This window comes from Prionailurus viverrinus, chromosome A2, assembly GCF_022837055.1.
Source record: "Prionailurus viverrinus isolate Anna chromosome A2, UM_Priviv_1.0, whole genome shotgun sequence".
Lineage (NCBI taxonomy): Eukaryota > Metazoa > Chordata > Mammalia > Carnivora > Felidae > Prionailurus > Prionailurus viverrinus.
In genome coordinates this window covers 112,119,748-112,132,046 of record NC_062562.1, presented here as the reverse complement: position 1 = coordinate 112,132,046, position 12,299 = coordinate 112,119,748, and the positions used below count along the sequence as shown (strand labels likewise).

Sequence of the window (12,299 nt, the reverse complement as noted above, 5' to 3'; positions counted from 1 at the left end):
GAAAATTATGGGTAATCTTTAGCTTTTCTATAGGAAGGAGGGATGAAAGGTAAAAAGAATGGATGTGATGGAGGAGATAAAATAAAAAGAGAACAAAGTTCTTGATAGATTTGGAACAAAGTAAGACCATCCTCTATGTAGCATATGCTTGAAGTGACTATCATTAGAGCAAGGGATGTAGGAGGCAGATAGAAGACCTCATCCTCAAATACAGTTGCAAATCTCCCATGTGTGAGAACACACAGAGGGAGGTTAGGGAAATAGGGTTTTCTCAAGAAATGTGACATAAAACATTGCACCATTACATACAGTTTGTGAAGATCCTTTGGCATTTGGACTTTGAGAGACAGCATGGTTTATTCCATTGAACAAAGCCTCATCCCAGTTCCTCCATCTTGGACTCTTACGAGTAAGAGTTGAACCATGTGTTAAAGGCCAAAAAACAACAAAACAAAACAAAACACCCCCCCCCCCCCGCAATATGTCAAGAACTGCTATCTGTTCATACCCAAAAGCAAATCCTGTAAGCAATTTAAGACTGACAAAAATGCAATAAAGAAAAACTGATCAGAATGTCAGGAATGAATATTTCTTAGGTTTTGCCCAAAATTTTGCTGGCTGTTGTAGCATCCATAATTAACAGTATCTAATGCTGTACCGGATGTTACTAGTTTAAACTTTGGGCGTGGGGGTGGGTCACTCAGCATATTAAAAGTATGCTGGAAGCAGTTTCTTCCAATCATGGTTTACTGTAACTTTAGACTCAAAACGGCTATGTTTAAGGAATCTTTAATGCCTTTTCAAGTCCATCCAAAGAACAAGTGAAGCTGCTGTTCAGAATTTTGTGCCCAGTGTTTATGTTACATCGAATCTGTGCCACCCAGGCAGCAGACAAGACATGTCTGAGGGTGCTGGGTGGGGGGATACACAATGATGTCACACACAGGAAATATGGTGGGGGGGAGTGTGCTTGGCACTTCACAAGGCTGGCTCCTCTTCCATAGGCTCACCAGCAGTTCTGTAAAAATAAACAGGCAATCAGAATACGGCATAAGAGTACACAATGACATTGTAGATTTTCATGCATAATCAAAGCTGATTTTTCAGCTCTCTCTAATGTTTATTTGTGTTATTCAGTTATCCATAAATAGAGTTTCTTTCCTAGGAAGTATAAACAAATGTCAAGTGGAAAAACATTTTAGATCCAAGCAATCATTGGAAATGTTCCTGTTTATATTAAAACATGTCAAAATATTTTATGTCTAGATTCTGAAATGTACATGTTTTGTGTCTAGTACAGTCCAATAATTTATTGAAAAAATTAACTACAATATTTTATTTTAGGAGCAATCACAATGATTTCCTATGGAACCAGTTTGCTAATGAGAGCAAAGGACCCATCTAGCTTCTGGAGGAGACTCACCAGGGCTCTAGTTTTTGCTTCTGTTCTTTCATAACTGGATTGGCTGCCTGCCGGAGGCATTTCAAATCAAATTCTGAATTTGATTAGTAAATCACTGCTACAGACCCAACATTTTTACAAGAAATGCTCTATGGAAGTGTGTAAATAGTTTTTATTCGGCATCATCTGTGGGGTGTTCTGCTCAGGCAAAACCAAAACTAATTGCTTGGAAATTTATACTTGATATTTAAACTTAATTTAGTAACACTCTGAGGGTGTTTTAAGGCAAACTTTTAGAATGATTTTTAATTTAGTCAAAAGGACAGATTGTAGGAGAAATCCAAATACATGAGGTAGTTGGATTGTTGAGGAAGACTACTGGGATTTGAGATGCCGAGAGAAGTGAGTTTGAGTCTGAGCTCTGCGATTTGCTAATGTTGTAACTGCTAATGTTGCACTCCCATGAAGCAGTGGCTTCAGGTTCAAAACCAGAGGGAAAAAATGTTCCTTACAGAATTAGGTAAGGTTAAAAAAAAGATACAAACTTGACTTGTAAACAATAAACACTATGAGACATTAGTTATTTAATACTTTGGATCTGTCCCTTTGTCATCTAACATATGCATACAATTGTGTGAATGGTTCAGAGATACAGAGTTATGCCTATGCTACCACAGGAAACTAAGGAAACAATATTTGGATGATGGTTCTCTTTGGATGGTGCAGTAATAGATAGGTGGTTTTCATTTTTTTCATATAGTTTATACTTGCCATGATTCTATGAGTTACTTTCATAATGGAAAAAAAAAATGCTATGTTTAAAACAAAGCTGCTCCTGAAGACAAATTAACTATTTAGCCATGTTGTTTTATACATTTATAAGGAAAATAAATCAAGATTTCTATGCATCTATAAATAAAGTAGTTGCCATTAAAAAAATTTTTAGCGTTTATTTATTTTTGAGAGACAGAGAGAGAGAGAGAGAGAGAGAGAGAGAGAGAGAGAGAGAGAGAGACAGAGTGCGAGCAGGAGAGGGGCAGAGAGAGGGAGACATAGAATTGAAGCAGACTCCAGGCTCCGCTGTCAACACAGAGCCCGGCATGGGGCTCCAGCTCATGAACCGAGAGATCGTGACCTGAGCTAAAGTCGGACACTTAACCGACTGAGCCACCCAGGTGCCCCAAGTAGTTGCCATTTTAACTTAGTGTTTTTATAATATCAATGAGATGGTAATAAAAAGGATTTTAATGCATCCTCTAAAGCATGAGAAATATCAGATATTCATTATTTGACATTTCCTAAAGGGGTGCCAAATCAGTCCACGTGAGTACTAAAAAAAAAATCATTTCTTAGGAAGTTATAGCCTGTCCAAGAGTATACTGGATAAGGAGGTTGTGAGAAAGCATTTAGCATTGTTATATAAGATTAAAAAAAAACTATTTAAATGAGTCATACTCTATTAAAATCTTTCCAAACTAAAATTATCAGCATGCTGAGAAGAAAACTCTAATGGAAACTGAGTTTTCCTATTTTTTTTTAGCTTTATTGAGATCCAACTGACATACAACATTGTATAAGTTTAAGGTGTAGAATGTGATGACTCGATACACAAATATATTGCAAAATGTTTACCACAAACACACATCTTTCACTTCATGTAAGTACCATCTGGTTGTTGTTATGGTAAGAACATTCAAGATTTAATCTCATAGCAACTTTCATGCATACATTACTGTTAATTATAGTCACCTTGCCTTACATTACATCCTTGGAATTGATTCATCTTATAAATGAAAGTGTGTACCCTTTGACCGACATTGTCCCATTTCCCCCAACTCCCAGCCCCTGGTAACTAACAATCTATTCTCTGTTTCTATCAGTTCAATGTGGACTTTTTCCAGTTTTACTGAGAAATAATTGACATATATAATTGAATAAGTTTAAGGTGTACAGTATGATGGTTTGGCTTACATATATTGTGAAATGATTATCATAATAGGTTTAGTTAACATCCATCATCTGGGGGCCTGGGTGGCTCAGTTGGTTGAGCGTCCGACTTCAGCTCAGGTCATGATCTCACAGTTCATGGGTTCAAGTCCCGCATCGGGCTCTGTGTTGACAGCTCGGAGCCTGGAGCCTGCTTCGGATTCTGTGTCTCCCTCTCTTTCTGTCTCTCCCCTACTCTTGCTGTTTCTCTGTCTCAAAAATAAACATTAAAAAAAAGAATCCATCATCTTATATACATACTGAGTTCAATAGGTTTAGATTTCACATATAGGTAAGATCATACAAATGAGTATTTATCTGTCTGCCTTATGTCACTTAGCCTAATGCCCTCAGGTTCACTCATGTTGAATCTCTTTTATGGCTGAATAATATTCCATTGGAAGTTTATACCACATTTTCTTTATCCATTCATCCATCAATGGAGACAGGTGTTAGGTTGTTTCCTTGTCTTGGTTGTAGTGAGCAATGCTGCAATGAACATGAGAGTGCAGACATTTCTTCAGGATACTGATTTTGTTTCCTCTGGATTATATACCCCGTAGTGAGGTTGCTGCATCACATGGTAGTTCTATTTTTAATTTATTAAGCAATCTCCATCACTAACATTTATTATCTCTTGTATTTCTCATGCTAGCCATTTTAACTGATGTAAAATGGTATCTCATTGTGGTTTTGATTTGCATTTCCCTAATGATTAATGATGTTGAACATCTTTTAATATACCTGTTGGCCATCTGTATGTTTTCTTTAGAAAAATATCTGTTCTGGTCCTTTGTCCATTTTTTAATCAAATTATTACTTTTTGCCATTGAATTGTATGAGTTCCATATATATTTTGAATATCAACCCCTTATATATGTATCATGATTTGCAAATATACCATATATCACATATATACATGTGTTTGCAAATATTTTCTATATCATAGGTTGCCTTTTCATTTTGTTGATTGTTTCTTTTGCTGTGAAAAACTTTTAGGTTGATGTAGTTACACATGTTTATATTTTTGCTTTTGTTGCTTTTTCTTCTTTTTGTCATATCCAAAAAATTCATTGCAAAAGACCAAAGTCAAGAAGCTTTTTTCCTTATTTTTTTTCTAAACTATAACTATGTTTATAGTTTCAGGTCTTCATGTAAGTCTTTAATCCACTTCAAGTTAATTTTTGTGAGTGGTGTACGATAGGGTCCAATTTCATTCTTTTTCATGGGAATGTCCAGTTTTCTCAATACCATTTACTGAAGAGATTATTTCCCCTTTGAATATTCTTGGCTCCCTTGGTAATATTAGTTGACGGTATATGTGAGGGTTTATTTCTGGGCTGACTGTTCTGTTTCATTGGTTTATGTTTGCTTTTATGACAGTGCCATACTGTTTTGACTACTACAGCTTTGAACAGTTTTAACTCAGGATGTGTGATGCTTCCAGCTTTGTTCTTTCTCAAGATTGTTTTGGCTATACAGGGTCTTTTGTCATTCCATATGAATTTGAGGATTTTTTTTCTTCTATTTTTGTGGAAAATGCCATTGGAATTCTGATAGGAATTTCATTGACTCTATAGATGACTTTGGTGTATGGACACTTCCAAACAGTTAAACCTTCTTTGTGTCATTTTCAGTTTCTTTCATCAGAGTCTTCTTTTTGGTATATAGATCTTATTTTGTATTCTGCAACTAGCAAACAGAGATAATTTTACTTCTTCTTTTCTTGTTTGGATGCCTTTTGTATCTTTTTCTTCCCTAATTGCTCTTGGTAGGACTTCCAGTACAATGTAGAATAGGAGTGGTGAGAATAGGTACCCTTATGTAGTTTCTGATCTTAGAGGGACAGTATTCAACTTTTACTGTTGAGTATGATGTTAGCTGTGGGTCTGTCATATGGCCTTTATTATGTTGAGGTATGTTCCTTCTATACCTAATTTGTTGAGAGTTTTCATTATGAAAGGATGTTAAATGTTGTCAGTTGTTTTCCCTGCACTTATTGAGAGAATCAGATGATTTTTATCCTCCATTCTATTAATGTGGTGTATCATGGTGATTGATTTGCATATGTTGAACCATCCTAGGGATAAATTCCACTTGATGTTGTATTATCTTTTAAATGTGTAGTTGAAATTACTTGGTATTTTGTTGAGGATTTTCACATCAATGTTCATCAGGGGTGTTGGCCTATAATTTTCCTTTTTTTGTAGAATCCTTGTAGTATCTGACTGTGATATTGAGGCAATATGGGGTATATTAAGAGACGTTTGAGAGTATTCTCTTCTTTACGATTTCTTGGACAAGTTTGAGAACTGCTGTTAATTCTTCTTTAAAGGTTTAGAAGAATTCACCAGTGAAACCATCTGGGACTGGAATTTTGTTTGAGAGGTTTTTGATTACTGATCCAATTTCCTTACTCATTATTGGTCTGTTCAGATTTTCTATTTCTTCATGATTCAATGTTGGTATATTGTATATTTCTAAGAATTTATTAATATCTTGTAGGTTATCCAATTTGTTGGCATATAACTGTTCATAGTAGTTTCTTATGCCACTTGTATTTATATGGTATTAGTTGTATCCCGTTTCATTAATAATTTTATTATTTGAGTCTTCTTTCTTGGTAAGTCTAGCTAAAGGTTTGTCAACCTTTTTAGTTTTCAAAGAATCAACTCTTAATTTTGTTCATCTTTCCTATTTTTCTATTCTCTATTTCATTTATTTCTGCTGTGATTTTTGTTATGTACTTTCTTCTAGAAACTTTGGGCTTAGTTTTTTTTTCTAGAAGTTCCTTAAGATGTAAACTTGGGTGTTTTGAGATTATTTATTTATTGAGGCATTTACTGTTGCAAATTTGCCTCTTAACACTGCCTTCCCTTTATCCCATAAGTTTTGGTATATTCTGTTTCCATTTTTGTTTGCTTCAAGATATTTATTTCAAGACATTTTTTGATTTTCTTTTGATTTCATCCTTGAACAATTAGTTCAAGAGTGTGTTAAAATTTCCATATATTTGTGAATTTTCCAGTTTTCCTCCTGCAATTGGTTCGGAGTTTCATACCGTTGTGGTCAGAAAACATACTTGGTATAATTTCAGTCTTAAAATTTGCTAAGACTTGTATTGTAACATAACATTTGATTTGTCCTAGAGAATGATCCTTGTTCACTTGAGCAAAAATGTATATTTTCCTGCTGTTGGATGAAATGTTCTGTTTATGTTTGTTAGATCCATTTGCTGTAAAGTGTAGCTCAAGTCCAATATTTTCTTACTGATTTTCTCTCTGAATGATGTAACCATTGTAGAAAGTGGAGTACTGAAGTCACCTACTATTATTGTATTGTTGTATATTACTCCCTTCAGATCCATTAGTATTTGCTCAATTTATTTAGGTGTTACAATGTTGGTGGCATGTATATTTAAAATTGTATCCTCTTGATTAGCTGACCTACTTATCAACATATAATGACCTTTGCCTCTTATTACAGTTTTAGACTCAAAATTTATTTTTTGTTACATACATACTGCTACTCCTGCTCTATTCTGTGTTTCCATTTGCATGAAGTGTCTTTTCCATTCTTTGACTCTGAGCCTATGTTTGTCCTTAAAGCTAAAGTAGTCTTTTATAGGCAGTATGTAGATGGTATTGTTTGTTTGTTTAAATTCACTTAGCCATGCTATGCCTTTTGATTGAAGAATCTAATCCATTTACATTTAAAATAATTGTTGATAACTAAGAACTTACCGTTTTGTTAATTGTTTTCTAGCTGTTTTGTAGTCCCTTTGTTCCTTTCTTCCTTTCTTGATGTCTTCACTTTGAATTGATATTTCTTCTTAGTGGTATATTTTGATTCCATTCTCTTTATCTCATGTGTACCTACTATAGCTTTTTGTTTTGTGGTTAGTCTGAGGCCTACTTGAAACATCTTGTACATATAACAGTCTATTTAATCTGATAACAACTTAACTTTGCTCACATGCAAAATTCTACCCTTTTACTCCTCCTCCCTACATTTTACGCTTTTTATGTCACACTTTACATCTTTTTATACTATGTATCTGTTAAGAAATTATTGTACCTATATCTATTTTTAATACTTTTGCCCTTTAACTCTTACACTAGAGTTAAGTGGTTAATACAACATCACATTACAGTATTAGAACATTCTGATTCTGACTGTATTCTTACCTTTACTAGTATACAGAATATTTTCATGTTTTCAAGTTATTCAGTATCATTCTTTCTCTTCAGCTTATAAGAACTACTTTCAGCATTTCTTCTAAGGCAGGTGTTGTGTGATGAATTTACTCAGCCTCTGTTTGTTTGGAAAAAAATTTATCTCACCTTCATTTCTGAAGGACCACTCTGCTAAATAAACTATCCTGGTTGACAGTGTTTTATTTTCAGCATTTGAATATATTACCCCACTCTTTCCTGGCTTACAAGGTTTTTGCTGAGAAAACCACTGATATCTTTACTGAAGTTCCCTAGTATGAGATAATTTTTTTTTCTTGATACTTTTAAATTTCTCTTTGTCTTTGATTTAGAGTTTTATTATAATGTGTCTTACAGAAGGTCTTTTTTTTTTGGTTTTGTTTTGTTTTGTGGCGAGAGAGAGACAGAGACAGAGAGAGAGCGCGCACACACATGAGTGGGGGAGAGGGGGAGAAAGAGATGGAGAAAGAGAATCTCACTACCATGAGATCATGATCAGAGCTGAAATCAGTTGGACACTTAACTGACTGAGCCACCCAGGCACCCCCAAGAATATAATTTTGTATTGGAATTTTGAGCTGACCTATTAGTCTCATGAACCCAGGTTATCTAAATCTTTCCTCAGGTTTGGGAAGGTCAGCCATTACTACTTTGTATTTTTTAAGTTTATTAATTTTGAGGGTGGGAAAGGCAGGAGAGAGGGATAGAGATAATCCCAAGCAGGCTCCACAATGTCAGTGCAGAGCCAGACGTGGGGTTTGATCCCACAAACCACGAGATCACGACCTGAGCAGAAATTGATTTGGACTCTCAACTGAATGAGCCACCCAGGCACCTTAAGCCATTATTACTTTAAATAAGCTTTCTGTCACCTTCTTCTACTGAGATTCCAATAATTCATAATCACTCCTGTGATTACAAGGCCTTCCCAGGGGCACAGCAGTGGAGGCCAATGCTGGGATTCAGGTTAGTGGGGTGCAAGGACACAGCTGAAGGGCCTAGATGCAGGTGAGCCCAATGGTTCAAATCACTGGGTCTGAGTCAGGTTTAGATGTGGGCCTACATGAAACTTTGTGGGCCTTGACTTTTGGAGTATGCTCCTGTAGATGCAAGGCCTCACCATAGGTATAAACATGGCAGTTGAGGCTAGTGAGTTGGCCAAGAGTATGCAGGTACAGAGTTGAAGGGCCTAGCTGCTCCTGGGCTCAAGAGTTCAGGCCAGAGACAGAAGATAGGGCTGAATCCTGTTCTCTGCCAGTTGTGGGGGCCATGACTGTCAGAATGGACTCCCATGGCTGCAGGGTCTTGCTATGGGTGCACAAATGGCAGTGGAGGCTGGTGATGAGAGTCAGGCCAGCAGCGTGCTGGTGCACAGCTGGAGGGGCTATCCCTGAGTCTGTGCATGGTGGTGGATCAATGGCAGGGGTCCATGTTGGTGTCTTGCACTGGTGCAGCCACACAAGCTGGGGCTGGCTGCCAGTATAAATCCCAGGCTGCAGAGGCATGGGGGACAGAGGGAAGAAATGAGGAGAGACTTGGGAAACTAGATAACATGAACATGAAAACCTCTGGGGTAAAAACCTGGTGTAAAATCTCCAGGGGGTCTGAAGGAGCTGTTTTGGACATTGGTTTCTTCAGCAGTAAAAGCTACTGGGTTCCCTGCAGAGCATGTCACTGGGAACCATGATCACTCCCATTGCATTTCTTTTTTTAAAAAAAAAATTTTTTTTTTTTACATTTATTTATTTTTGAGACAGAGAGGGACAGAGCATGAACGGGGGAGGGTCAGAGAGAGAGGGAGACACAGAATCTGAAACAGGCTCCAGGCTCCGAGCTGTCAGCACAGAGCCCGATGCGGGGCTCGAACTCACGGACCGTGAGATCATGACCTGAGCTGAAGTCGGTCGCCCAACCGACTGAGCCACCCAGGCGCCCCTCCCATTGCATTTCTGATACTGGTTGTGCCCACACTTCTTCCTTGTTCCAGGCCATCTCTACATGTCTCAGCTTTGCCAGTTCTCTGGGTGGGGTGAAACTGAAGTAGGTCCTTCCTGCAGTGTCCCAAAAGGGTGGGGATGCTGGTCACTCATCCCACTCTCCTCTTCCCAGCAAGGGGAACTCTTTCTAGCTGAGGCCCTCCTGGTGCTGAGTAGTGTCAGTCTGGAGAATGGATGACTCAGGCAAAATGAAGCTGTTCTTCATTCCCTTTTTATGTGGTTATTCTCAGGTTTTCTGTTCCACTGTTCTGCTAAAGTTTGTGAGTAGACTGCTAAGCTCTCCCAGAGCTGTTTTTGTTCGTGGACAGGTATCCAATTATTGGTCTTTGTTGGGGGAAAAAAGCTCAGGTCTCTGCTCTCCCATAATAGTGACATCATTCCCCCAACCTGAATTTTCCTATTTCTAACCCAAATCTACAATAAGATGATCTTTACCCCCATACCCAGGACTCAATTATGGCTGGAATTTCAGAGACAATAGTATAGAGAGAAAACATTCCATGGGTCACAGATGTAAGTAACACATATCTATCCTTGGTGGATGATCTGTGCATTCTTCAGATACATACATGTCCAGCCTAAACTCTGAGGACATGAACAGATGCTTCTCTTCTCTTTCCTCCCTTCAAAATCATTTCATGCTTTGGGGCACCTGGGTGGCTCAGTCAGTTGAATGTCCAACTCTTGATTTCGGCTCAGGTCCATGATCCCAGAGTTTGGGATCAAGCCCCATGTCTAGCTCTGCACCAAGTGTGAGTCCTGCTTAAGATTCTCTCTCCCTCTCTCTGTCTCTCCCTCTCTCTGTCTCCTCGACTCATGCACTTTCTCTCTAAAGTAAAAAAAAATTATTTCATACTAACCACTTTTTTGGAAATAGTCCACTTACTAATCCCCACCTTCTCCTGAATCAAATATGCATCCACATAACTAACCAATTCTCTCTGTGTCTTGCTGCATAGAGATAGTGTTAGTAGCATAGAAAGTTGTAGAATCTCCTGGATTTCAAAGCAAATGCTCTGTGCTTAAGTCCCAGTTCTACCACTTTCTAAAATTTAACTTTGAGCAAGTCAACATTTGTAGAGTCTCAATTTTCTCTTTAAAACTGAAATATTCCTTGACTTGCCCTCAGAGATGTAATTTAAAAGAACATGCTTTATACACTGTAAAGTGTTGAACAATTACAGAAGAACTGTATTATTTACATCTGCCACTGTGATAATTTATAGTATTTCCCTTTTCACATACATAGCTTTCAGTGGAGGTGGTATTGTCTTTATTTAATTCCTATCCCCTAGATATCTGTTTTATAGTCTACATATTTCTTTAAAAGGATTTTTTAAAAAGAAATCATCTTTGTGAAACACTTAGAAAATGAACTTGGTGAGGAATGACCTTTTAATGTATTTTTAAAAAAATTTTTTTAAACGTTTATTTATTTTTGAGACAGTGAGAGATACAGCATGAACGGGAGAGAGAGGAAGACACAGAATCCGAAGCAGGCTCCAGGCTCTGAGCTGTCAGCACAGAGCCTGATGTGGGGCTTGAACTCACAGACTGCGAGATCATGACCTGAGCCGAAGTCGGACACTTAACTGACTGAGCCACCCAGGCGCCCCATTAATGTATTTTTTTTTTGTGAAACAGTGAGAAGCAATGCTCTGGAAATGTGGGGGCTCCCCATTTCCATAATCAATGTACACATACACCAAGCTTACCTTGATTAGCAAAAATACAGTTGTGGAAAGAGATAGGGAAAGGGAAGAGATGCAATCTTTACATTTTTATATTTAATTCCATTTGTAAGTAGGTAAGATGCAGATACAGTAAGGTCAACAATATCTATAAAATAAAACCTCCAAAGATAAATTTTAGTACAATAGTTTGGCTAATTGGAAGACATAAACTTCTACTCTAGCCAGCCAACTTAACAGTGAACACTGATGATTCTCTGTCAATAAAGGGTGAAGATTACATATATTTAAGAGAAGGATCTGTTCAGTCCAGCAATCACAGGTTAAGATAACTTACAAAAATATAAAGCAGAAAGTAAACAATTTAACTTGAGAAAATATATAGCATAAATTTAAATTCTTGTATTTGCCTTACATTCTTGTACATTTCCCAAAATGTATTTAATTTCCTATGATTTTTAAAACAGTATTTCTTTGTTTATATGAATAATGTCATTTAGTAATATGTGTTTTCTCTTGTTTCATTGACTTGTTTGAATCCCATTATTATCTTACTTTTTCTTCCTCCTTCAAGGCAGACAATCTAATGCCTGTTATGTACATTATTTTGTTTGTAGGGTACTCTTCAGAGCTATGTATTATTGTTTTGTGAGCATATATTTTTATTTTATGTAATTAATATATTTATATATTTACATATTATGTATAAACTTACATATTTATATATATTATATATAATATATACATATATTATATATATAATTTCTGTTGCTTAATTTTCTCACTTAGTTCTGCATTTACTAGATCTATCCATGCAGTTATGTTTATCTAGTCTGTCACTGCCAAGTATTACATGGTATCTCCATGATATATACATACATATATATACATATATATATATATATATATATATATATATATATATATATATATCTGCCACATTTTAACTATTTCATTCTCCCAATAATGGACCCCAGGTTTGACTCCCTCTGTCTACCCACCATGAATA

At 36.6% G+C, this 12,299-nt stretch overlaps 1 protein-coding gene across 1 annotated transcript in view; it reads right to left on the bottom strand.

The window, feature by feature from the left end:
* Positions 1-510: 510 nt before the first annotated feature.
* HDAC9 (histone deacetylase 9) overlaps positions 511-12,299 on the bottom strand; it is a 927,480-nt gene continuing 915,691 nt past the window's right edge. Inside the window, exon 27 of the mRNA XM_047849221.1 lies at positions 511-1,018. Coding sequence (XP_047705177.1) covers positions 979-1,018 — 40 coding nt within the window. The 3' untranslated portion in view covers positions 511-978. The remainder of the gene's footprint in view (positions 1,019-12,299) is intronic.